Source organism: Drosophila tropicalis, unplaced genomic scaffold, assembly GCF_018151085.1.
Source record: "Drosophila tropicalis isolate 14030-0801.00 unplaced genomic scaffold, ASM1815108v1 contig_845, whole genome shotgun sequence".
NCBI lineage: Eukaryota > Metazoa > Arthropoda > Insecta > Diptera > Drosophilidae > Drosophila > Drosophila tropicalis.
Window position 1 is genome coordinate 7,379,759 of NW_027173338.1, and position 23,383 is coordinate 7,403,141.

The 23,383-nt window shown below is 31.7% G+C and overlaps 1 protein-coding gene across 9 annotated transcripts in view; it reads left to right on the plus strand.

Annotated features, from left to right (window-relative positions):
- Positions 1-23,383, plus strand: part of LOC137581507 (serine-rich adhesin for platelets) — a 62,112-nt gene that overhangs the window by 458 nt on the left and 38,271 nt on the right. For 2 of the 9 annotated variants that reach the window (XM_068295772.1, XM_068295776.1), the window contains exons 1-3: positions 15,800-16,109; positions 21,816-22,246; positions 23,166-23,354. In XM_068295772.1, the coding sequence (XP_068151873.1) occupies positions 22,165-22,246; positions 23,166-23,354 (271 nt within the window). In that variant the 5' untranslated portion in view covers positions 15,800-16,109; positions 21,816-22,164. Of the gene's footprint in view, positions 1-15,277; positions 15,372-15,799; positions 16,110-21,815; positions 22,247-23,165; positions 23,355-23,383 lie in introns of those variants that run through there. The other 7 variants (XM_068295777.1, XM_068295778.1, XM_068295780.1 and 4 more) reach the window with 5 other exon arrangements.

Genomic DNA, 23,383 nt, shown 5'->3' on the forward strand with positions numbered 1-23,383 from the left:
GAGGGCATAAAAGACAGAACATTTTTTGGTACATTAATTTAAAATAAATATTTATTTTATTTTTAAATCTAGATACAATTTCCGCATAGCAATAGACCCTTATTTTTCCAGAACTAATTCAAAAATGATCTTAAAAAAAGAAATATTGTTGTAATCGGTAGAAACCATTAAATGAAATAATCTGTAATTCCAATTATTAATGGATCAAGTAAAACTGGACCCGATCCGGATAATCAAAATTAGCATACAAAATTATAAACTTAAGGAATTAGATTTTTCTAAAAAAAACTTTTAGTATTTCTTAATAACTAAATAGGTATGAATGTTTCAAGATTATCTTTGAAATTTCTATAAAAAATACATACTTCTATTTAAATTTAAATGTATTTGAATGCCTACCAATAATATACAAAACTTTTGCTAAACTAAATCTAAACCAATCAAGATAAAAGCTTTAAGGATTTCAAAACCGAAATATCAAATATGACACGAAGTAAAATATTGAAAATTTTTTGAAAATAATGCAAATTTATTATATTTCTTTCTTTATCCAATACGAAAAACTTTGACTAGAACAAAGAGTATTTAAAATATATATATATTTATTTATGTTAAGTACTATCTACTTGTACTTTGTTTGTTTAAAAGATGACAAACTCGTTCATCATCTTTAAGATGTATTTTAGAAACTGAAAGACAATATTATAGCCAAGTGGACAAATGAATGAGTGTCTTATTTGATTCATGATTGCATTGTATAAGATGTATTTTGATTTTCTACAATGATGATTCAGTATCTACGTTAAGTGAACACATTTTTGCGATGATTTTTGTCTCCGATGGCCAGCCCACAGAGGTTTTTACTTTTGTTAAATTGCGAATGAAGCTTCGTTTTTTATTTTTGTATACTATAAGTAAGTAAGTAGCTTGTGCTTTTGTGATTTATCATCAAGTGAGTGAGTTTTCACCAACATTTCGTTGTCACTCAATTAAGTGTTAAGTGTACGATGACGATTAGATCATCCATTGGGCGCGTCAAAGCGCTTAGCCAAGTTAATGGGTATTGCCTCTATGTATAGGCAGTCGGTTAGCCAAGGCTGTCAAAGCCTGTCTACCGTCAGCCTAAAAGATAAAGAGACAGTAAAAGAAAGATACACAGAGAGAGAAGAGACAGACAGAGTTGATTGAACCTGCCACAGCATCTGGCCAATAACTGCCATGTGGCACGTTGCAGCTGTTACCAAAACCAAAAACGAAACCTCAGACAATAGACTAACCTGTTGTTGTTGTTACACTAAGCGTCATAATTATAGGGTCTCTCATTCCAAAATGATAAATGAAGTTTGATTTTCAGATGGTTTTTTAATTGGTCTAACTTGGCCAGTGGATTTTGAGTCCTATTGGAAACATTTAGAGAAACAGAAATTATTATTACTCATTATGTAATTACTATAAAATTGACTTCCAAATGTATCTGCAGAACTTTATGGACTTGAAACATCTGCTACTTACTTTTCCAATAAACTATTAACTGACTAATTCTATGACTTATTATTAAAGACAGACACTCCTCGAACACTCATCATAAAGTTAAAGAAATCATACTTTGAATTTACTTAAATTGCCCAAGTCCTATATACATATATAAAATGTATTATTTGTTATTTGCTCACCTTAAAATTGGCAACTGGAAATAACTTTTTCTGATTCCTCACATTTTGACTATCATTCTGAACGTGTTGAACTTCAATACAGGAAGCAGATTGTCTACTTTTGAAATTTGTAAATAAAAGTTTCAAGTTTTATAGATAGTACTTTAATTTTAATTTAAAATTTTTGCATTTTGTGTATGTATAAAGAAATTTGATTAAAATTTGTCCAGAGTCTGAGAGCATGTCTGATGATTTCTCTATGATAAATATATCAAAATTATATCTGTCTAACTTTAAATGAATGAATATTATTTTTATGTTTTATTCTACGTTATTAAGAGCGTCAGTTGAAATATGTTCCTTAACTTAATTTCGCTTTTAAAATTATTGAGACACCTTGTCACGAGCATATTAAGACTATTATAGAGAGTTTTTAAAGTAGAAAATGTAACTCATAACTAGGCGATGTTTAAAGGGACGATTAAGTTCATTTTCAATTTAGTTTCAACCACAAATTAGTAAGATCTCAAGTAAATCTTAGTCAAATAAATGTATACCTTAGCAACATTCCTAAATCCAAAAAATCGTGTTGAAACCCAAATCATGTATACCTTTTGGTAGACAAATAATCAGAGTAATCATGTTTAGAGTCATGTCAAGGTCATCCTGATCTAGGCAAGTGATCAGTGGTGCATCTAGAAGTAGATTTTGTGGGGTCTTGAGTTAAAAAGTTTTTATAATTATAGTAAATTCCTCATATCAATTCCATCTTTTGATAATCATTTCTCAGAGTGTAATCTCAAAACTAGCCCATCTATGATATATGTACATGCTCATGTATGTATGTATGTTAATTTAACTCTAGTTCAAGCTGTTGAATTGTTGTTGATTTTTGTGTGTGTTTTTTTTCACAACATGTTAACAATTTTTGATTGGCAATGTGCGTGGTGTTTGCATTGTTTTAGGCTCGCTTGTTGTATCTGTTGCATGTGGCAAATTGCAACTCAACAGCAGCAGTAGCAACAACAACAACAACAATCAAGTTGCAATTGTTATTGCCCGCTGCGAAGCGTAACCAGCTCGGTACCACAAAACGGCGTTGAACTCAAACATCATTTTTTTTTTCATATGTATATCTCTTTTTTTTTTCATTTGGCTATTCTCTTCTCCACATTCTTGTGGAGATGAGTTGTTGGGGCATAGACAAAGAGACAATGAGTGCCTGAGAGAGGGGGGTATGGGAAGGGGTGGAAGACATGACCATAAATCACGCGTGCCTTGGCCATATTTGTGGTAGGCTCTCAGCTCAACTTACCACCAGATTGAAGTCAGTCTACACATCAAAATGTCAGCTACCTTTTAAGTTGTTTTTTTACGTGCTTGTGTTTGGTTTTTTAAGACTTTTATTGTCTTTATAGAAGTTGTTTTGGCCATCTAAGGGACTGACCTGGCTTTGAGCTGATCTTCAAAATGTTTATTAGCTTATCCTCTATGTACATACATATAAAAAACACTTAAAGCCTTTTTGACATAACTTTATTTCTATATACTTACTCATTTTCATATACATATATTCGCTGTGACAGCTGAGTTATTATTTGTTTTTGTTTTATTTTGATTGTTTTGTCATTAAGTTTTCTCCACTTATGTAATTTATTTAATTTGCCTTTGTTATGGTTTTTAATAGTGTTAATGTTTAGTATAAATGTTTAAATACTCCCAGTTCAATGTATTAAAAGCTGAAGGTGAATAAGGAGAAAATATTCACAAAACTGTTTATAGTTAAAACAAAGTTAAGTTAAACCTGTTCATTGATATCCAAAATGGGTTTTAATAACGAACATTTTTTCAAATAAAAACTTAAGAATTTTATGTAACTTTTGAACAATTTTATATAATTTTCATTTTATGTTAGAAAATATGTTTAAATATTTTCTGGGACCATATATTTAGGAAGATTTTTTCAATATTCTAATTAGTTATAGAATTTCCATAAATTTTTTGGACTTTATGTAAATTTATATAAAACTCTATTCTTTGAGCCCTAAAAAAAATTGCAAACTAATTAATTTTTGACTAATATTTGACTTCAAGATGTTTTTTTTTTATATTAGAGCTAGAAAACCTTCAATAATTTTAAAATATTAATCGTTATGGCAATAGTTTGAAATTTCAAAGCTAAATATGTATAAAGACTTAAAATAATCTTTTAAATTACTCGGACTAACTTTAATACCATAATATACTACCTTTTTAGAATCAAAAAGTAAACTAAATTGATTTAAAAGTGGAATATATACTAAATTATCATTTCATTGTTAATAAATTTAAATGAAATTGAGATTTATTATTTCTATTCTGACGGAAAGTCCTTTTGAATATCTCCGAACAATCTCCGGGATATTTGTCAATATATAAATTTAGCAAAAAAATCGATTTTTCTTTTGCTAAAAATCAAATTTAATGTTAGGAAATATTAATATTTTGATTAATTAATAATCTTAAATGCTGACCTTCAATGGTAGCCAAAATATTTTGATTATAATGCATTATAATTCGATCTTTAATCAAAGTGCCAGGTCAACTTTCGAAAGTACATATTGAAATTAGTTAGGATTTAGTTTAGTTGGCATTGACTGAAATTAAAAATTCATCTTTCATAATGGTTTTCAAAAACTTTAACTTTGACCTAAGAGATTGTTGGACTAACAAATAAATTGAGTGAATTGAATACAAAAATGTTTAGAAATAGTTTTTTTTTTTTTTTAATGATAAACACCTTTAGATTAAGAAAAGCTTCATCTTTCTTTAGTTGTTTCTTTTAGACTCTCTGAAATTAGTTTGCATTGAAACCGTTTCTTTTTATGGCTTCTTAAATAATCTGGGCTTTTGTTTACTGATTATTCATTTTATTTAAATGATTTTTTTCTTGGTTACATACTTGAATATTTTCTCATTAATTTCAACAACTGGCAGCCTTTAATATTGTTTATATATGAGCTCTTTCCTCATCGTCTCTCATACGCAATATCAACACATGATCTTGCCACATTCTGACTTGCCCCCCTGAAGCCCCCTTAACCCGTCCTCTGCCACAACTACAACAATGGATTATAAAATGGCAAAAGCCTCAAGCTCAACACATAAATGTGAGAAGATTCTCAAACAATTTTTTGTGTTAGACATTTTAATTATTAAGAAAAAAAAAACAAAAATTGGTCGTAAAAACTCAACTTAACTTTGCGGTTGTTAAAATTTATTTCATTTTATTTTCGTTAAAGGTTTCAATGAACTTTTCAACAGTTGAATTCTAGGTACATAGAGTTTTTTTTTTTTTTTTGGATTTGTATGTCAAAGTTGAAAGCTAAATGACTTTTATTTTATTTATCTATCAATTATATAGGCAAGCCCAAAAAAAGAGCATAAGAAATGGAAAGAAAAATAAAATGTCAAGATCATAAAAAAAGAGAGTGGCAACACTTTCTACAGTGGGCCAAGAGCTTAAGAGTTTGTTTTGAGCCCAATGAGTGTGCGTGTGACGTGAATCAGGTCAAGATAGAATAACGCAAAAGAAATACAAAACCAGAAAGAGAGATAGAAAAAAAAACAACATATTAATAACTTGGGGCCCAAAAGGTGGCCAGCCAATCGTTTGATGACTGGCTCAAAAAATATATAGAAATTAAATGAATTAAAAGAAATCTTTTACAACTGCAGATGCGATGCCCTTAGGGCGTTGGTTCGCTTCCTCAAGATGATGGGATCTTGAATTGATGATGGATGTGACTGGCATGATGAAGTGGGTCAGCAGCAGTTTTACTACCCATTCTATTTGTGTTTTAGATCTACGATCAAATTAATTGTAATTTATACTTAATCAACCCACGTTGGGCGCCAAAAATAGCTCAAGCTGTGTTTATTCTGATTATAAAAGTTTTAAAGCATGACTGAGCGAGAATTTCCTAAGACGTAATTTTGTTAGTTTCTTTTGTAAGATGATATTGAAATGGGGGTGTAATCATTTTGATATCTGTCTGCAAATCATAGAAGAAACTATCTTTTCTACTATGTATATACATATATGTATAAAGTATCTTTCTAAGCACAATTTCTTATTAGAGTTTTCAAGATTTTTAAAGCTTCATTGCTAAAACTCTTTCTATACATTGGATTCAACCGAATCCTATTACCTTTATATAGCACAGCTGACTTTAACCATTATAAATTCTTTAATATATTCGATAAGATTATCACAAAACTTGTAACTTTATTAGGTGTATAAGTTTATATCAAAATGAGTCTACTACAAACAGTTTAGGTACAATAACAATTAGTTTGGTTGGAATAAAGTTGGAATCAGTTAAGATCTAATAAATTTGTCGCAATTTGAAATTGTGGTTTAGATTGTGGGTTAACAAGCTGGGTCAAAAGTACTAACTAGATGATGTGGTTGAGGCCATTTCTTAAGCTAGGATGAAACAAAATAAGTTAAATTTTACAACAAGCAATTACATTTTTCTTTCATTTTCCAATAAATTTTTGAAATTAGAAGCGAAGTAATCCTTTATTTTCAAAAGCTTGACGAAATTTTAAAAAGTTAATCGCTTACGTCCAAGTTTTTCTTGTTTTACTTCGTCTAGATGTAATTCACAACCAGTTCTAGCTTCTTATACTCTATTTTACTGATGCGAAAACTTGTAAGTTCTTGAAATAGCGCTAGACAGACAATATTCAATTAAAAACCTTAAAGTTTAAATTATGGTTAAAAAATATTTTGGTTTTCTAAAACTTTCTGGACAAGTATTTCCCGTAGGCTTAATTTTGGGATACCTATGGCCTTAATAAAACTTTGACTTCATATTTTTGGCTAATTTATATGTATTTTGCCTGTAATAAACCCATTTTAAATGCAGTTCTGAATTGTTTAACAACATTTTTTGGTTACTTTTACCATTTGTATCACTTTTTTAACGCTACTTTCAACAAGTTCTCTAAGCTCAATCTCTTTACCTAAAATTTAAATTTCCCAAAACGAAACCAGAGGAAATCCAATCATTTAATATTTTTCGACGCCCCATTATGGGCCGGCCGCCGGTTAAATGGATTCGCTTTGCTAGCTGCGTTCAACGTGAAGGCCGTACCCCTTCTAGAGGTGTGTGTGTGTGTGTGTGGCTGCACTCACACTCATAGACTCAGTGACGATGTGTGCTTGTGTGTGTGTAGTATAATGACTAATAATTCCCCCGATTTGCATGCCATAAGGCAACAAGACAACTCTCTGCTATGTCTTGAGAAACTGAATCGAAACTGGTTTTAAATTTTTGTAGTCTTATGATATTTCTACTATGAAAGAGTTGAGCATTGCATTTTTATGTTCATTTTCTGTTGTCTGCTGTTGTTGAGAAATGAAACAATTGTGAAAAAGGTTCTCCTATATACATAAGTATGTAGATCCGGCAAAATGTGAATGGGCCAGCTGCTTTTGAAAGGTTGTTTTCGAATTGAATCTTAAATTAAAGTAGATGGCTCTAAATACAATATTGGCTAAAGAAAATGGGCGTAAACTTTCACTATATGGCCGAGTTTCAAGATTTAAGGACTTTAATAGCATTAAGAAATGTTGATTAGTGAAAAATCTTAACTTTCTCCTCTAGATTGGAAATGCATTTTACATTCCTCTTCCCATTCCCCTTCCTCTTTCTTTTAAATGCTCTACAATAGAGGTGTCAAGGTGTTCAATTTCACTTCAATCACAATTTCCAGCAAAAACTTCTTTTAAAAGTTTATACTTAAATAAACTTTATCTTGTTAGTGCTGAAAATAATCAACTTGTGTTTGGGTCTGAGCCATGCGATGCTAGAAATGTCTTAACAAGATAATCTCGTTTGTTTTGTACAACAAAAATATAATGAAAGTTAATGAGGCTTTAACAGTTGACTTAAATTGCTTTTACTTAGCTATTTGGGTTAATGAAATAGTAACAACTACGTGATGTCAGTACGAAATTTTCCAATCTGTATTATAGTTTATTTTTGGCACATGACAAAACCAAAAAAGTGCCAAAAATATACGGGCATACATAATAACTCCTCCTCCATCTTCTCCTCGTCGTTTTCCAAAAGTGATAAACTAGCTTTTGACTTTGGTTTCCCCCAAAATCCATTGACAATCTTTCACACAAAATAATACAATAACAATAAAATAGAGGGAAAAAAGTCTATAAAAATAAACTTTATTCAGAAATTACATAAATTATGCAAATTGGGGCCAAGATAACCAAAAAGAGAGGAAGCCAAAGCGTAACCAAAACAAAAAAAAAAGACACACACAAAAAATCAAAATATAATAAAAGAAATCGTATCGCATCCAACACCTACACCAAAATTCCTATAGACAAAACTGTCGAGTGTCAAAAAACCAAAAAAAAAAAAAAAAAACCCTAACGAACATCAGCTTAAATATTTATGAAATATTTTTTCCAAGCCGATTGACAGGCCAATGGCAACATAGCCTCATAATGGCCAAAAAGGAGTCAATACTCAATTTCATTATGGTGAAAGTCGAGAGTCACACTCTCAATCAAAATGATTTACTATATTCATATAATTGCCAACAAATTAACAAAATGATTTCGCAATTGAATGACTCCACGATTCGAATCTCTTCATACTCCTTAGTGGAAAAGTGTGGCCAATTGGAGAGCGGAAGTCCAACACAATGGAGACGGTGGAAAAAAATGTGTTAACAATTACACAAAGTCTACAGAAAAGATTTCAAAAGAACCGAATCAGCGGTTCATTGAACTTTAAGATGCAGCATGTCTAAAGTTAATCAAATGTGGTAAACAAAAACAATTACCAAACCAATTGTGGCAAAACCCGTCCGTCCGTAAGCGTTGACTGCCAAGAGAACACTTAAAGCCAAGAATTAGTCGGAATTACATACATATATTGGAGTGTGAACTGTAAAGTGTGCGGAGCTTGATGCTTGAAATCAAATTAAGCAATTTTGTACAATTCGTTACGATTTTGTAATTGGCCAAATTTGAAATTGTGGCTTAGTTTGTGGGTTAACAAGCTGGGTCAAAAATACTAACTAGATAATGTGTTTTAAGCCATTTCTTTAAGCCAGTAACTAGGATGAAACAAAATAAGTTAAATTTATCAATAACTTAAGCTTAGAGTTAGTTTAAAATAACAGAAAAGCTGTTACGATGGGTCATTAGACCATAATAAGTGGATTCATGAAATGCAAAGAATTTGAGAAGAGTATATAAAGTATTTAATGCTAAATCTTAAGTAAATAGGGTAGAAAGGTGACAAAAATGATTATCTTTCGGTGTGTTAGCCTTTTTATTCATTTTTCAATTCATTTATTTGTAATTCTCAACTGGTTTAAGAGTTGCCATTCAGAAGTCTTTAACAAAAATCTATTCATGTTAGGACTTGATGGTTCTTGAAATGGAATCAGAGACAACCTCTTCATGTTTTGTACTGCTTATGACTCAATGATTTTACACTTAAGAATGACCTCGTGCCAGCTTATATTCAAGGTTCAAAGTAAAATGTAATATACCTTTATTCTTCAATGTTGATAGATTGTTCAATAACAAACCAATTTCTTCCACTTCTGTTCAGAATGTTCTTTTAGATCCCCTGACACCTCAGGGACATCTAAGAATGTTGTCTCTAAATTTAAATTGATTGGTTATATCATCTCTTTCTCCTGTTTTGAGAACAAAAGCGTTTAAAGTTTTTCTAAGTAAATGCAATCTCATTTAAAGGCTTATCAGTTCAAAAGTCAATACGAAGTCACCGCTTTTAGATAATGGCATAAAGTGTGAATATTTCTAATGTTCCGTATTACTTTTTACCCATATAACTGAAAGAACAAACATATTTATCTAGCGAAATTTGCATTCCCAGGCTAAAAGACAAAGGTTCTCACTGTTCCTAATTCTCATTCAGTTAGCCACTTAGAAGGTCCGTTGTTGTCACAATAACTTAATTTCCCCTTAGCTGAAGACTGACTGACCTTGTTCCCAGACAAAATACACAAATTACCACTTTTACCAAAAAACTTCGTTTTGGCTTACGAAAGAAGAGAAGCCAAACAAACACCAATGACACCAAACTGAACCGAAGACAAAACGAAATGGAAAAATTAATCAAGAAACCACAACAAAATGGAAATGAAAACGTGAATGGGAATGGGAGTACCATGAATGAAGGTGGGAGGGAAGGGAAAATAAGGTAGCTGCTGCTACACGAAAGAAATTCAAATCAAAGTGAAGTCTAATTTATGTACTGCCCACAGAACCCTTGCAATCTGCAAGCGGGGCACGTACCACACAACTTTAGCTCCAGCTCCCAGCTCCAACTCAGACAACGATCGTTGGCGAGTCACCCACATCAATTCCTTATCCCCTTCAGCTTCCCTCCCCCTTGGGCCTCTCGCCCAAGCCGAAACCAAACATTGGCCAATCTTGATTCGAAATGAAGCCGTTGATTAAACGCCCACCTACTTTCCCGCCAAGACCGAGCCAAGTCGACACATTCGAGTCAGTCTGTCTAACTGGGCTTATCATTTGCCTGACTGGCAGCCATTGAGGCCTTCTTACTGGGATTTGAAATTCTTTAAGTGCCACTTTGATGATGTTGGACCGGGGCTGCGCATGCGCTGAGGCGTGTCCATGTCTCGTCTTCTTCAGTTATTCCCATTGTTTTGCCATCTCCTTCCCTCTCTTTCTACTACTCATTTATTTTTTACTTTTGCGGCTTTTGTGCCACTTCCATGCGAATTTGGCACAGAGTCAACTCATTTTTTCATGTCCCCTTTCTCTTCCTGCTGTTGCCAATGTTGCATTGCCGGTTTCAGTTTTTTCTTCTTTTTTTTTTTGAAATTTAATTTGAATTTTATGCATTGCAAATCGCTATTTGGGATGGGAGTAAAATGTTCCTAATAAGTACTTACTTGTCTGTTATGTATGTAAGACATGATTCTATCGAGGTTGAGCCAAAACAAAAAGGGATCTAAGAACTTCTGCAAAGAATTGGACAGATCTACTGTATGCACAGTGGGGCTACACCTGAAGTTTTAGGTTATTTCCCTCTGGTGTATAATTCTATTGATAAAGATTATTTACATATATCAATAAGGCGTATAGCATTTTAAAGAGTCTCGTTCAATAGATTAGTAAAGCGCATTTAAAACATGTTTCAGACTTATCAACATGGACGTAGTTAAAGAGGGAGATATTGGCATTCTTTTGACTTTACTTGGAAGATTGTAGTATCAAAGAAATATCATCTCTGTATGAAGAATTTTGCTTGAACCTGATGAGATTTGGTTTCAGTTTTCGATAATTAAAATTATTAATTTAATAGTATCTTTAATAAGGATAAGATAGGAAGTTATTTGGAAATAACTTTGACTGATTTAAGGTCAACCTATTTTGTTTTTCTGTTAACTGAATCCAATGTTTATATTCCTTATGGTAATTTCTGTCACTATTCTCTATAATCTATAACTCATAAAATTTCAAATTCATTCTAATCGAAACTTGATACCCCCTGTGATTAGCTAAATTGGGCACTCTCATAAAAATATATTTTTAAAGCACTTTGTAAAAATTTGAATGGAAAGAACTTTACACTTTACCTATCATATACATATATGTACATATATCATATACATATATGTACATATATGTATGTATATATCTAAAGATCAAGCCTCTTGAAAAGGGAGAGTCACAAATGACAAATGACAATTGCCGATCTACTCGTAAAATGTCCACAAAAGAAATAAAATTAAAAATTCAGCAACAAGTTTTGCGGTTTTCCCACGAACTGGCTTACTTTTGTTTACTCAAGTGATTTAGCGATTTAAGTAGATCTCCATTGAAATGCCACAATATATGTATATACCCAAGTTTACATATGTATATACATACATATATATATTCGAATCGGATAAAAGACTTTGAGAAACTTTGGAAGTTTGACTTAGTTTTCAGAGCGATCACTTCCACCCCATTGAGTAACAAGGAATTGAATTTGCTTAATTGCATGGTCTTCAATGCAAAATGCAAAGCAGCAACAAAAGCTATGAACAAATTATTAGACCAAGACAAAATTGTTGTTAAAACTGGCAGAAACTACACTAGTCAACAGGAAGTAAGTGAAAATGAAAATTTGATTAACTTTTACTAAAGGATATCTGATGGAAATGTTAAGAGCAAACTGAGCATAGTTAATTAATTTTTGTTTACAAATAATTGTTACTTTCAAAACGTTCAGAAATTAAGTTTTACACTCTCCATAAACTTATATCTTTATTTTTTAACATAATGTCAACTCCCTATACATGAGTTTCAATTGAAATCATTGCTTTGGGGTCTAATAAGTTTGCTTTCGAATGTCTTCTGTCTGAAGAACCTCCATGTAGACTGAATGAACTTGGAAAGTTATTTGAAATTGTGTCTGAAGCATTCAAATATGGAAAAGATAACTCTTCTTGAAGTACTGAAATTCCTTTGATTCCTTTCAGCACCTTCTATAGAAATCTGCTCAAAGAGGTTGTTAAATTTGGCATCGTATTACAAGGATTTTGGTTTATGTGTTATAGTTAAGCTAAGTCCTTTTGCTCATCAGAAATTTTCAGAAGATGTTGTTTTCACAAAAAAGCTTCTAAAAATTTGTCATAACTAATATTAGGGATTCACAGGACTCAACTAAACCTTAAACTTTGAATATTAGGTAAAGATTTTTTTGTTATTTCCATAAATTAAAGCATAAATTGCCTTAAATGGCTCGTTGCACATTGCATTTCATAATCCAAATTCCATGCTAAGTAGTGTAATTTTAGCCACAGGGTCTTGCAGCTGCTTTGAACATTTCATTAGAGCAGAAAATATGATTTATAATGAGCAAAAGGCAACAAGAAGAAAAAAATATGCATAAAGAAAAGCAAAAAACAAAAGTGAAACAGAAGGCGTGGCGCGTGGCCACAGCCCAATAACAAAAGCTACATGAGATCAATTAATGTACGTCTATTCCAACCTACCTACCTACCTACATATACATATACATACATATGGGCCATATATTGTCCAGGCATTCACTTTTTCTCTCTTCGACTTCCTGCACTCCATAGATACAAAGCCCCACACAATTTACAAAAAAAAAGAAGAAAGACAAACTTCAATTGCACAATGCCCTGAGAATGGACAAACAATTCGCCAAACATTTCGTAAGTCCCTTAACAATTTACAAGAAAATGGCCAAGAAGCCACAAAAACAGCCAAAATGAGACTGCAATTGTGTAAAAAGGTTGTCTTTTTGGTCGGTGGATTGGGGTTTCGTTTTCCAACGGATTGAAGTTGAATTCAAGTCGCGTTGTTAGATACATCTCTTGCAATTGTTTCCACTTTTTTCCCCCATTTTTGCACGGCGTGAAGATGTTTTTTGTTTTTGTTTATTTTTTTTTTTTTTTTGTTTAAAAGTTAATGAATCTTAAATTTTGTAGTTCGTTGTGCTCTCTCAGTGTGGCAAACCAAATGAAGAGATTTGAGACCCACTCAGACCCAGACTCAGACTTAAAGTTTTTGCAGGAAAGTGAAAGTCGATTAGACATACAATTCAAATAAAGCAAAGAGGCAGATGCAGAGGCAAAAAAAGCGAATGCGCCTTTTGTTCGAATTTTTATTTTCTTTACTTTTCACACGCAAGTTTATTACACTTTCAACTTTGACTCGAGGCTTTGTTTTGCACAGGCAAATAGAAAGACACCAGAAAAAAATGAATCGAAACGAATGATACTCATACGAAATACACACGAAATGAGTTACATGAGATAAGATTGTTGTATAAAGTGTGAAAATTAGATTTTACTTTGGGTTAGAGATCAGCCGCAAAGCATTTACATTAACTGACGGCTTTGAACCCAAACAATAGCCCTGTGGAACAGGAAGCAGTTTTGGCCAAAATGGCAGCTTAACCTTTAATAGGTTGGGAAAGAAGTTGCTTTGGTTTATGTGAGTTGTGGGTTTAGTTTTTACAATTTTCAGATGGACCATTTCTAATATCTTAGGGATAATTTCATTTTTTATAGTAGGTATTTAATTGAACGTATTCAACATTGAATAACTTAAGAATAAATATATTTAAAATTCTAATAACCAATTGAGATGTAAATTTGCTAAGAAATACGAGTCTAAAGTAATTTGTACTTAATTTAAGTAACGAAAAAGTTGAAATTATTTAAAAGTACAAAATTTCATTATCTCATAATTATCGTTGACCTTAAACATTAAAATTATAAAGTTTGTGGAAGAAAAAAAAAAACAACTGAGTGAAAACAAACTTTTTGTTTGTGTTAATAATAATAGTTTTTAAAAAATATTAAAAAAAAAAAAACATAAAATTTGAACAAAGCCCGAGTAAATTTTGTAATACCATTAACTTTAAAGATTTTTGTAAAAAATATTACATTATTGCAAAAAAAAATTATGAAATAAAATGTTAACCATCTAAGAATTGTTAGTTTTTGAGATTTTGTATGCAATTTAACAAATAATAAATAAATTTTAAAAGCTTAGAAACTAATAGTCTTTGGAAAGTTTTTTAAAATTTTTGTTAGTTAATATTGTTTAGTTAAACTTTTAGTTAATATGCCAATAAAGGTTGTTAAATTTCTTAAGTGATATAAAAATTGTCACTATTAATGATTTAATACTGTATAAGTGCTAGAGGGTAAATTTAAAGTCAAAAATTATTCGATTTTTACCCGAAAAACAAACTAGGATAACAATTTTTAGTCTTAGTCAAGGATCTACTTGATTTGAATATATATAAAAAGTTTTATATTTAAAGGTTTAAAAACTTATAAAGTAATAAAATCCGAAACACAAATTTGATTCATACACATTACAAGATTAGACAACTTAAAAAAGGAAATAAAATATTTGTTTTTTTTTTTTAAATATAAGTAAGGATACCAATTAATAAATGATAACATGATTAATGATTAATAACAATTTTATATAATTAATATACATATTAATTAAGTGCTTAACATATTTTACATTCACTAAAAGTTAAAGTTATTAATCATTTCAAATTTTGAATATTGCATTCATTGAACAAAGAAATAAACGCTTCTAAAAAAAAAAATAGGTTAGATAATATATTCAAGGTCATTAAGAACTGGTGAAACCCTGATAAATTAAAAAAAAAACGTATACGTAGAAAAAAAAGAGGGCGTCCATCGTGATTTAGCAATTGTTGAATTTTTTGTTCCCTTTATGACCCAAAACAATGGTTTTTATCTTGTTAAACTTTAGTACATCGTCATTTCGATTTAGCCAAGTAAATGTATTAAAAGTTTTTAATCGACCTACAACTTCATTTCCAATCGATTCCCTTGCCTACACGTCCAAGATAACAACAAACAACAAAATGCAATGAGTTTGAGATATTTGTAGTTGATAAGTCCAGTCGCCCAGGTCTTATCGCCCTCAATGAGCAGTTTTTGTTTTTTATTTTTCATTTTAATTTTGTTTTGTGCGAAATTGAACAGGCAATGGCCAAGCCTTGAGTAGATCCCATTGACCAGTTTGGTTTGCCAGTCCATGTCGTTTGGTCTCAGGCACACCATGCTCCTCCATTGAGCGACAGGCCGGCTCTAAAATACTATATACAAAAACAAATGTTGATTGTACGTAAATATATATAATTTTCATTTTTGCTTGAGTTTTTTTTTTGCGGGGGCGTTTAATGATGCCAAAGTTACTACAAGTATCTGCAGCGGGCCGGTCGATGTTTTGTGTGATTTTGCTGCTTCTGTCGTCGTCATTATTATTAAATTGTAAATAAATATATATAAAAGGCATCAGCTACAACAACAACAACGTCTACAAAAGGCACATACTACAAAAGAATTTATGATCGTGTGTCGCCGACGATTCTGCTACGAATGACTGAGTGAGTGCTTTTTGCTAGTACTCAAGCGCACCTCAGCGGCTGCGGTCGGCGTTTTTGGTGTGATTCTTCGCCATTCAGCGTTATGATTTTTGTCCGTTAGCACTTGTACTAAACTCTAAATGAGTGTGTGTGCGTCAGAGAGTGTGTGTGTGTGTGTGTACTAAACGAAATGTGCAAAAATTGGCAACGAAATTACAGAAACTTTAGTTTCATAGCCATTCGACGACGTGTGTTGTTTGTGTCCTAACAGACCGCTTATCACAGCGCACGATACTTTTATGCGTTTTCGGTTTTTTCATTATTTTTGTCATTCTCGGGAATGATAACAATATTCTTTAACGACATTTAACTCGAAAACGTACTTGCACATGAGCTAAATACGAAATTAGTGCCTAGGTGTTAAAAATTGAATATGGTTTTTAGCACAATATCAAAGGATTACGAATAAAACGAAGTTTCTTAACGACCACAGGTGAGATGAGGAGAAGTAAAGACTTTTTGGGTGTGACCTGGCAGTGGGTTATTAGCAAAGTAAACAATTTGTTTTATGAGCAAAGATAAGAAACATTTCGTGAGTGCTTGAAGTGAAATAACAATGTGTTGAAGATATACTAAAGTGTTGTTGCTATTAGTCAGTTCCAGTTAAATTAAGCCAGCATCTAGTATATGTACATATGTGTTAGGAAGTGCTCTGACCAGTTATGAAAACAAAAACAAAAAACAAATTCAAACAAATGCCAAATGCCGCTTGACGTATAAAATGTAAAAATTATTATATTTAGAATCTCTTTTATAGAGTACAATTACGACTACAAAAGCTCTGTACTAAAATGTAGTGCTTAAGCAAATTGCACAAGTTATCCAACAAGCGAACTAATCAACGTCAGTGTACTAAAAGTGTGTAAATACGTTATAAAGTAAATGTACTAAATTTTATACCCATAAGTGTAATCTTATAACTAAATGTAAACACATAAGTGTGCTAAATGTGATAAGGCTTTATTTTAAGTGTACTAAAAAATGGACTTTTGTAGTATTTCAAAAGATTTATATTAAAAATTCACTTTTGTAGTATTTGAAATGGTTTATTCAAAGTGTATTAAAATTGTCTTTTGCAAAATCGTATATTTTAAATGTACTAAGATTGTGAATTTTTCATTATTTGAAATGGTTTATGGTTAATTTGTGGTATGATTCTAAATGTGTACTCAAAACAGTGCTAAAACAATTGAATACCAAAAGAAATTGATGAATAATGCTGAAATTGAAACTGATATTTTTAAAATTTAAGTGGATGTGACTGTCAAATTCATTTAAAATAAATACTATACACTAAAAACTTGCATAAATGACAAAAATATCAATTCGAGTGAAAAAAAGTTTAAAACGAAAGAAATGAATTGAATGAGACCAGGAATAAATGAATGAATACCATTCAAAACCTTTGAAGCTGAAATGAATGGATTGAGTTTGAATATGATAAATTGATCTTTCAACTAAGAAAATTTTGATTTCCAACGATACAAACGATTGAAAAATCGAATGACCTGATCCAAACCTGTGTCCAGTAGTCTCATATTTACTTTAAATTAAAAAGAAGTAGATCTAAAAGTAAACATCACGAACAAAGTTTGTACTAAGTCCGCCCCATAAGCCCTTTTCATTCAAAGTAAACGGCATTTCCTTACCCCATTTTAGGCCCACTCATTACGATATTATAACATAAGAGCCCCCCCCTTAGATACTTTGGTCACCCAAAAATGAAAAGTGAATCATCTGACAGCCTCAAAACAAACGCGCACGCGTGTGTGTGTGTGTGTGCAGTCATATTCATATATTCAAAAGGCCCAACCAATAATTCATATGAGCTTTTTGTTTTTGGTTTTAATTTGTTTATGAAAGGGGCCAGGCCAAAAGCCAAGCAGAAGAAAATCGTTCAGGAAAAAAAAATATATCTGAACCAAAATAAACAGAATTTCTGATACAATGCGTGGCCAGACCGGCAAAATAAAAGGAAGAAGAAGAAGAGAAGAGAAAAAAAACCAAAGTGTACAAAAAATATAAAACAATTTATAACTGCATATTTCTGGGGCAAGTGAACTCTAGGAACTTTTGCAATTAAAAAGAGATACCAAACGCAAATTACAATGCTTCGAAGTTTTGAATACCCTTTAGGTCACTTAGTCATTCTTTTTTCCACCACTATAAACAACTGCCAAGAATCATGAATCCAAACTAAATATAAGTTTTAATTTAAAACATTTTAATTAAGAATTCAATAAATATTAATTAGCCATTTAGAACTTTTAATTAGATTCGAAAATGTGCTAAAGATATAGTCGACTGATTCTTTTGATTCATATTTACACAGATATCTTCTTATGTAGTATATTTTTAATTTTTTTAAGATTTATGGTATGATATGCTGATAAATGTGTATGAATAGATGGATATATATAATTTTAATATAATATTTGATTCATATGAATCAAACTGACACTTAATAATTGAAGTTTCAACAATTTAAATGGGTTAGTAATAGTACTAAAAGTTAAGTGAAAAATTATTCGATTCCATTATCCCCCCTACGGAGCTACCTTTCATCGGGGGAAACTCCACCTACGTCGGGGTTCGAATTCGAGCACAACAGAATTGTAGTTTTAGTAGGTCTCCATTGAGCCACCGACCCCGGCGTCTGCAAGGATTATGGATTCTAAAAGTTAACTGAGCCAAACTGCATATGTAATTACCTCCAATGTCTAAAATCGTTAAAGTTTTTCAAAAATTCTTAGCATGCCCTTCTTGACCATTTGAGTAATGGATATGTAAAAAGCCAAAACGGCCAAAACCAGATGGCCTGGCCCCATAGTTTGCCTCAAGATTTCCGCAATGTGCTTCTATTTTTTTGTTTGGTTTTTCTTGTGTGTCTGTTACCTAGACTATCTAATAAAATAATTTATGCTCTTCTAAGAACATTTTGCTGCCCTTCTATATAGCTGTTGTTGTTGTTGTTGTCTTTGGTTTGGCTTTTTTTAAGCAATTTATTTATAGAGAGTCTGAAATGTGACGCACTTTGTTTTATTCTTTTTTCAGTTTTTTTTTTTTTTATATTTTAAAGTGAATGACTTTTTGGTTTTTCTTTTCTTTTTTGTTTTTGTTGTGCTTTGAAGTACCTGCATGTGACAATGTTTTAATTGATCTAAAAGTGTTTATTAGATCGTTTCAGTTTGCTCTTTAGATCGTGTTTTTGTTTAAGTACCTGCGGGTGACAAACTGTTTGAATCTTTTTTTCTCTCTTTTTTTTCGCGGTGTGTTTAGATCATGTTATTGGCGCATTTTCTGCTCGTTTCAAAGTTCAAAAAATGTGGGGATTAGTTGTAGGCAAGGTACACAAGAAATTATTTGATGGATGCCTTTTTGGTTTTTTCTTTTGCTTTAAGCTCAAAGTAAATAACTTCCGATTTATAATTATATTTTGATATATAAGGTGCCTTGCCTCTTTCATGGTTTTGTCAGTAACTTTCCAAGTAGTTTTCTATCTTATCAGTATATATTTTTTACAATTTAATTTTTGTTCCTCTCTAGACACTATCGCTACAAAAAAATCAAAGTAGAATAAATACATATAGATAAATATATACCTATGTACATATATACCCAATGATTGTCCTTCAACTTTTGCCTTATATATTGTATTATTATCTGTTGGCCAATGATAATCTCTGCACATTGAGACAAAAGGCTATAAGACAGATATATTATTGATGTCATTGTCTTAAGAGTTTTAGCACAGACCTCAGAGTCTTCTCTGGCTTCTGTATGTGCTTTCCCTTTCCCCCTTTTGACAGCTGTCAAATGTCTTAGGCGATCTTGTTGCTGTTTACATGCCAAACATCTTGATCGCGATCTAAATATGGAAACAAAACTCTCGTGTAGATGATTTATTAGATGGGATTTGTTGCATATTCATGTCAGTTATGACAGTTTTTTAATAAAAAGAAAACATCGAAAGGAAGTGCCCAAAATGAAAATGAAAGTGAAAATTGCTTAACCAACAAAACAAATAATATTATGAAAGATTATTGTACTAAAAAGTGTTAAAATAATAAATAATGGCTCAGCTGTTGTTGTCACTGTTAGATCCGCTTCGGCAAGTGTAAATGTGTTAGAAAAACCAAAGATAAATTGTACTAGAAGATTAATTATGGTTTTTGTTTCTATGCAAATTGGTGAATGGTTTAGATCATTCGCTAGAAATTATCTCATAAACATCGGTATAATAAGTTGCTTACCAAAACATTTTAAATTTAATTTCAGGATTTGTAGAAAACATGTACTAAACTATGAAAAAGTGTTTCCGTTCTGTTAGGGCTGCCAAATGGGGGTTCGTCGCCCCTTAAAGTATGCAAAATGCTTGAAATTTTTAACAAATTTATAATTTTCGGTATTTCCTGTAACTTGAAAAGCCTTTTCTATTAGTTTTTATTCACAATACATTCGGAAATTTATTTAAATGTTTTAAAAATCGAACTCTTGGGATGCTTATTGTATACTTTAAGGGGCAAGTTTTATTCTTTTCACAGCCTTAGATATTTTTAGCTATACAATGATCATATTAGAACCATTTGAGGATTTTTTATATGGAAAAGATTATATTCTGACAATTGTATTTATCTGATAGTTTTGCAACATTCCCTAATGTCTTATAAGCTGTTTAGATTATGTTTTTTAGCCACTTGACATTGAGCCATTGTGCCAATCAGAGCTAGCGCCAGAATAAGTCGAATCGATATATATATATCTATATATTTCTACCCGGTACCACCCAGATATACATAAATTTTAAATTAAAACATTTCTTTCAATCGATTTTGTTTGTAAATTTTTGTGATTATTGTTGTTGTTGGTGTTGTTATTGTGCAATATGTACATATTTCCAATCCATTTATAAATAACTTAAGTTTACATAGCACCAATTGTGAAATAAACATACAGACATTCAGATCGGATGCCCCAGTGACGTTAGCGAAAAGATCGAGCAAAAATGTTTATAATTCGAATGGGAAAAGGGGGAAAGAGATTAAGCTATACACCCTTTTGACATTGAATTAAGCAGAGTACTAAAAGAGGAACTGGGTTATCAGCAAGTTTTATGTGCAATAATGCGTTGAATTCACAGATCCACAAATCGTAATTTACACTCTGTATATATGTATTCTAGGTATTATATATATACATACATATATAATCGATGCAAAAACGTACACAAGGCAAATAAACTTTCGTTATTGTGCGATGCAAATCAACTCACAATGAGAATTGTAATTTCCATAATGGGGCGGATTTTTGATTTATACATATATATATATTTTTCCTTACTTGCACATTTCTGCCATGTGCAAGGCATACAAAAATACTTATTAACATTGAGGAGGCAAGCAATTAAAATACGCCCACATATTGAGCTAATAGAGAGGGTCTCTAGCCATATGAGCAGGTGCAATCGAATATGGTGATGTGAGACGAAACTCAATTTGCAAATGTTCTACAACGTTTTTATGATATCATTTTGGGTTATTAATATGGCAGAACTCTCTGGCAAAGACCCTAATAATCAATTTAAAGTTATACTAAAAATCATAAGATCTAAAGTAGTTAGCTTTAGGTGGATGTGACTTGCCCATCTGGCTCAATTGGGCATATGTTTTAGGGAGGTTATTTTGTGGGTTAATCGAATGAAATATTAAATTAAATTGTAAAATTTAGATTTTAAGCATCTGAGAGTTTAAATATTATAAAAAACACAGGAAAATATGACCAAAAACTGTGTTTTTTAAGCTGTTTAAGTTTATAAACTCTTTAGTTAAAAATATTCAATGTAACGTATACTTTGGCAACTTTAAGAATTGGGATTCAAGTATTTACAACATTTCACTGAATTAGATGTGTATCTATATACCTACATATAATATGTTACCTTAACTTCAAATTGTTTAACATTTACTTAGTTGATAGACCACAGTTTTTAATACAATTTTAACAAGTTGTTTTTAAAGACTCTAGTTAACTTCAAAAGGTAGTGACTATTCACTTATATATATACATAAGCCTCGTTTACTTATCACCAATTTGCTTCTAACGTAATTTCCAATGTCTTTTTTCTCTTTGTATTTTCCAGATATCGTTTTCGCTTATCGAAAATAGAATACAAAGTCTGTACCGAATGCTGCCGCCAAATTGCCCAGAAGCAATACAAAAGCAATACTCAATACATTGCGATAAGGCTGATGGAAATGGAAGAAGCTGCCCCCCTCCTTTCACCAAATTGCATTCATTGATGAGAAACTAAAATAAAGAATCCGAAAACGGAGAGAAACAAATCAACGAACCGATGTGATACTTGGAACTAAGCATTGCAACAACGATATAAATATAAATTTAGCGTTACGAATTCAACATTTTTTTCCCGAAAAGACTTTTGCTAATAGACTTGCCAAAAAAAAAAAAAAAAAACTATATTAAGGAAAATGGAACATTTGGATTTGGCAGGATATCTAAATAATACAGCAGCAACAACATGGAACAGTTTTGGAGCATTCGATCAACAAGGTATGTAATATGGGAGAGATATTGAATAGAGTCGGATAGGTCAGAAAAATAAACTAGATTAAAAGTCTTGCTAGAAAAATTGTATACAAACGATGATAGAAAGAGTTAGAAAAGAGTTCAGGTGGCATTTAAGAAATTGAATTTGAATTGGAGACGTAAATCCTTTGATCCTTTGAGTTTAAAGAGTTTTTGCAATTCTCCTTCAAGAAACTCTTGAAATTATCATAATTTGAACTTAAATCTCAATAGATATTATCTATGAATAAAGCCAGAAGCCAATGACTAAACAAATGAATCATAATAGATAAATTGCTAGCTAAAGTCTTAATTTCCTAAAATTGATAATTCTTCATTATCTTTTTAATTACGAAATTAAACATTGTAGATAATAATTTTGGCCTGTGCGTGAGAGTTTTACATTCCAATCAACTTTAAAGACAGTATTTAGTTCTACATCATTATAAACAATTTTCCAAATGGTATTCCAAGCGTTGCTTTTAATAATCTGCCCTTATGAACTTTATTAATAAATTGCATAATTAAGCGCCATGAATCATTTACTTTGAATGAGAGAAAAATTGAGAAAGATAGTGAGAGAGAAGGAGAGAAAGACAACTGTGCTCCCCGTCATCCCGCATTCAGGGACAGAAAAACACAGCCCTCCGATAAGATCAGTGCAGAGCAGAAAAAAATGGCAATGAATGAAGTTGCTGTCTCAGCAAAGTCACCAATACCATTCCGCACTTCCATTCCCATTCCCGGAGAATCGTGCTAGTTTCTTTTACATATTTAGTTTTCTGTTTGGCACAGCTGAAGATGGTTCCTTTGGCAAAGAAGCGGCTATTAAGTGGGACCACTTGTAATATGTGAAATGTGCGGTTTTGAGTCTTGAAGATTAATTTCAAAATTTTGATTGCAGATGCAGCCATTTATTTGTCCAGTTCAAGGCAAATGCTGGAACCCATCCTAGAAGAGACCAGCGAGGATGAGGAACACGCCCAAAATAGTTGGCATGGCCAACAGGAGAATTCAAATGGTCATAATGGTGGCTTCTGGAGCTCAACAGAGTCGGAAACGGGTTCGGTAATACGCATCGAAGTGACTAAGGGTAAGACAATAAAAATCTTATCTAAATCA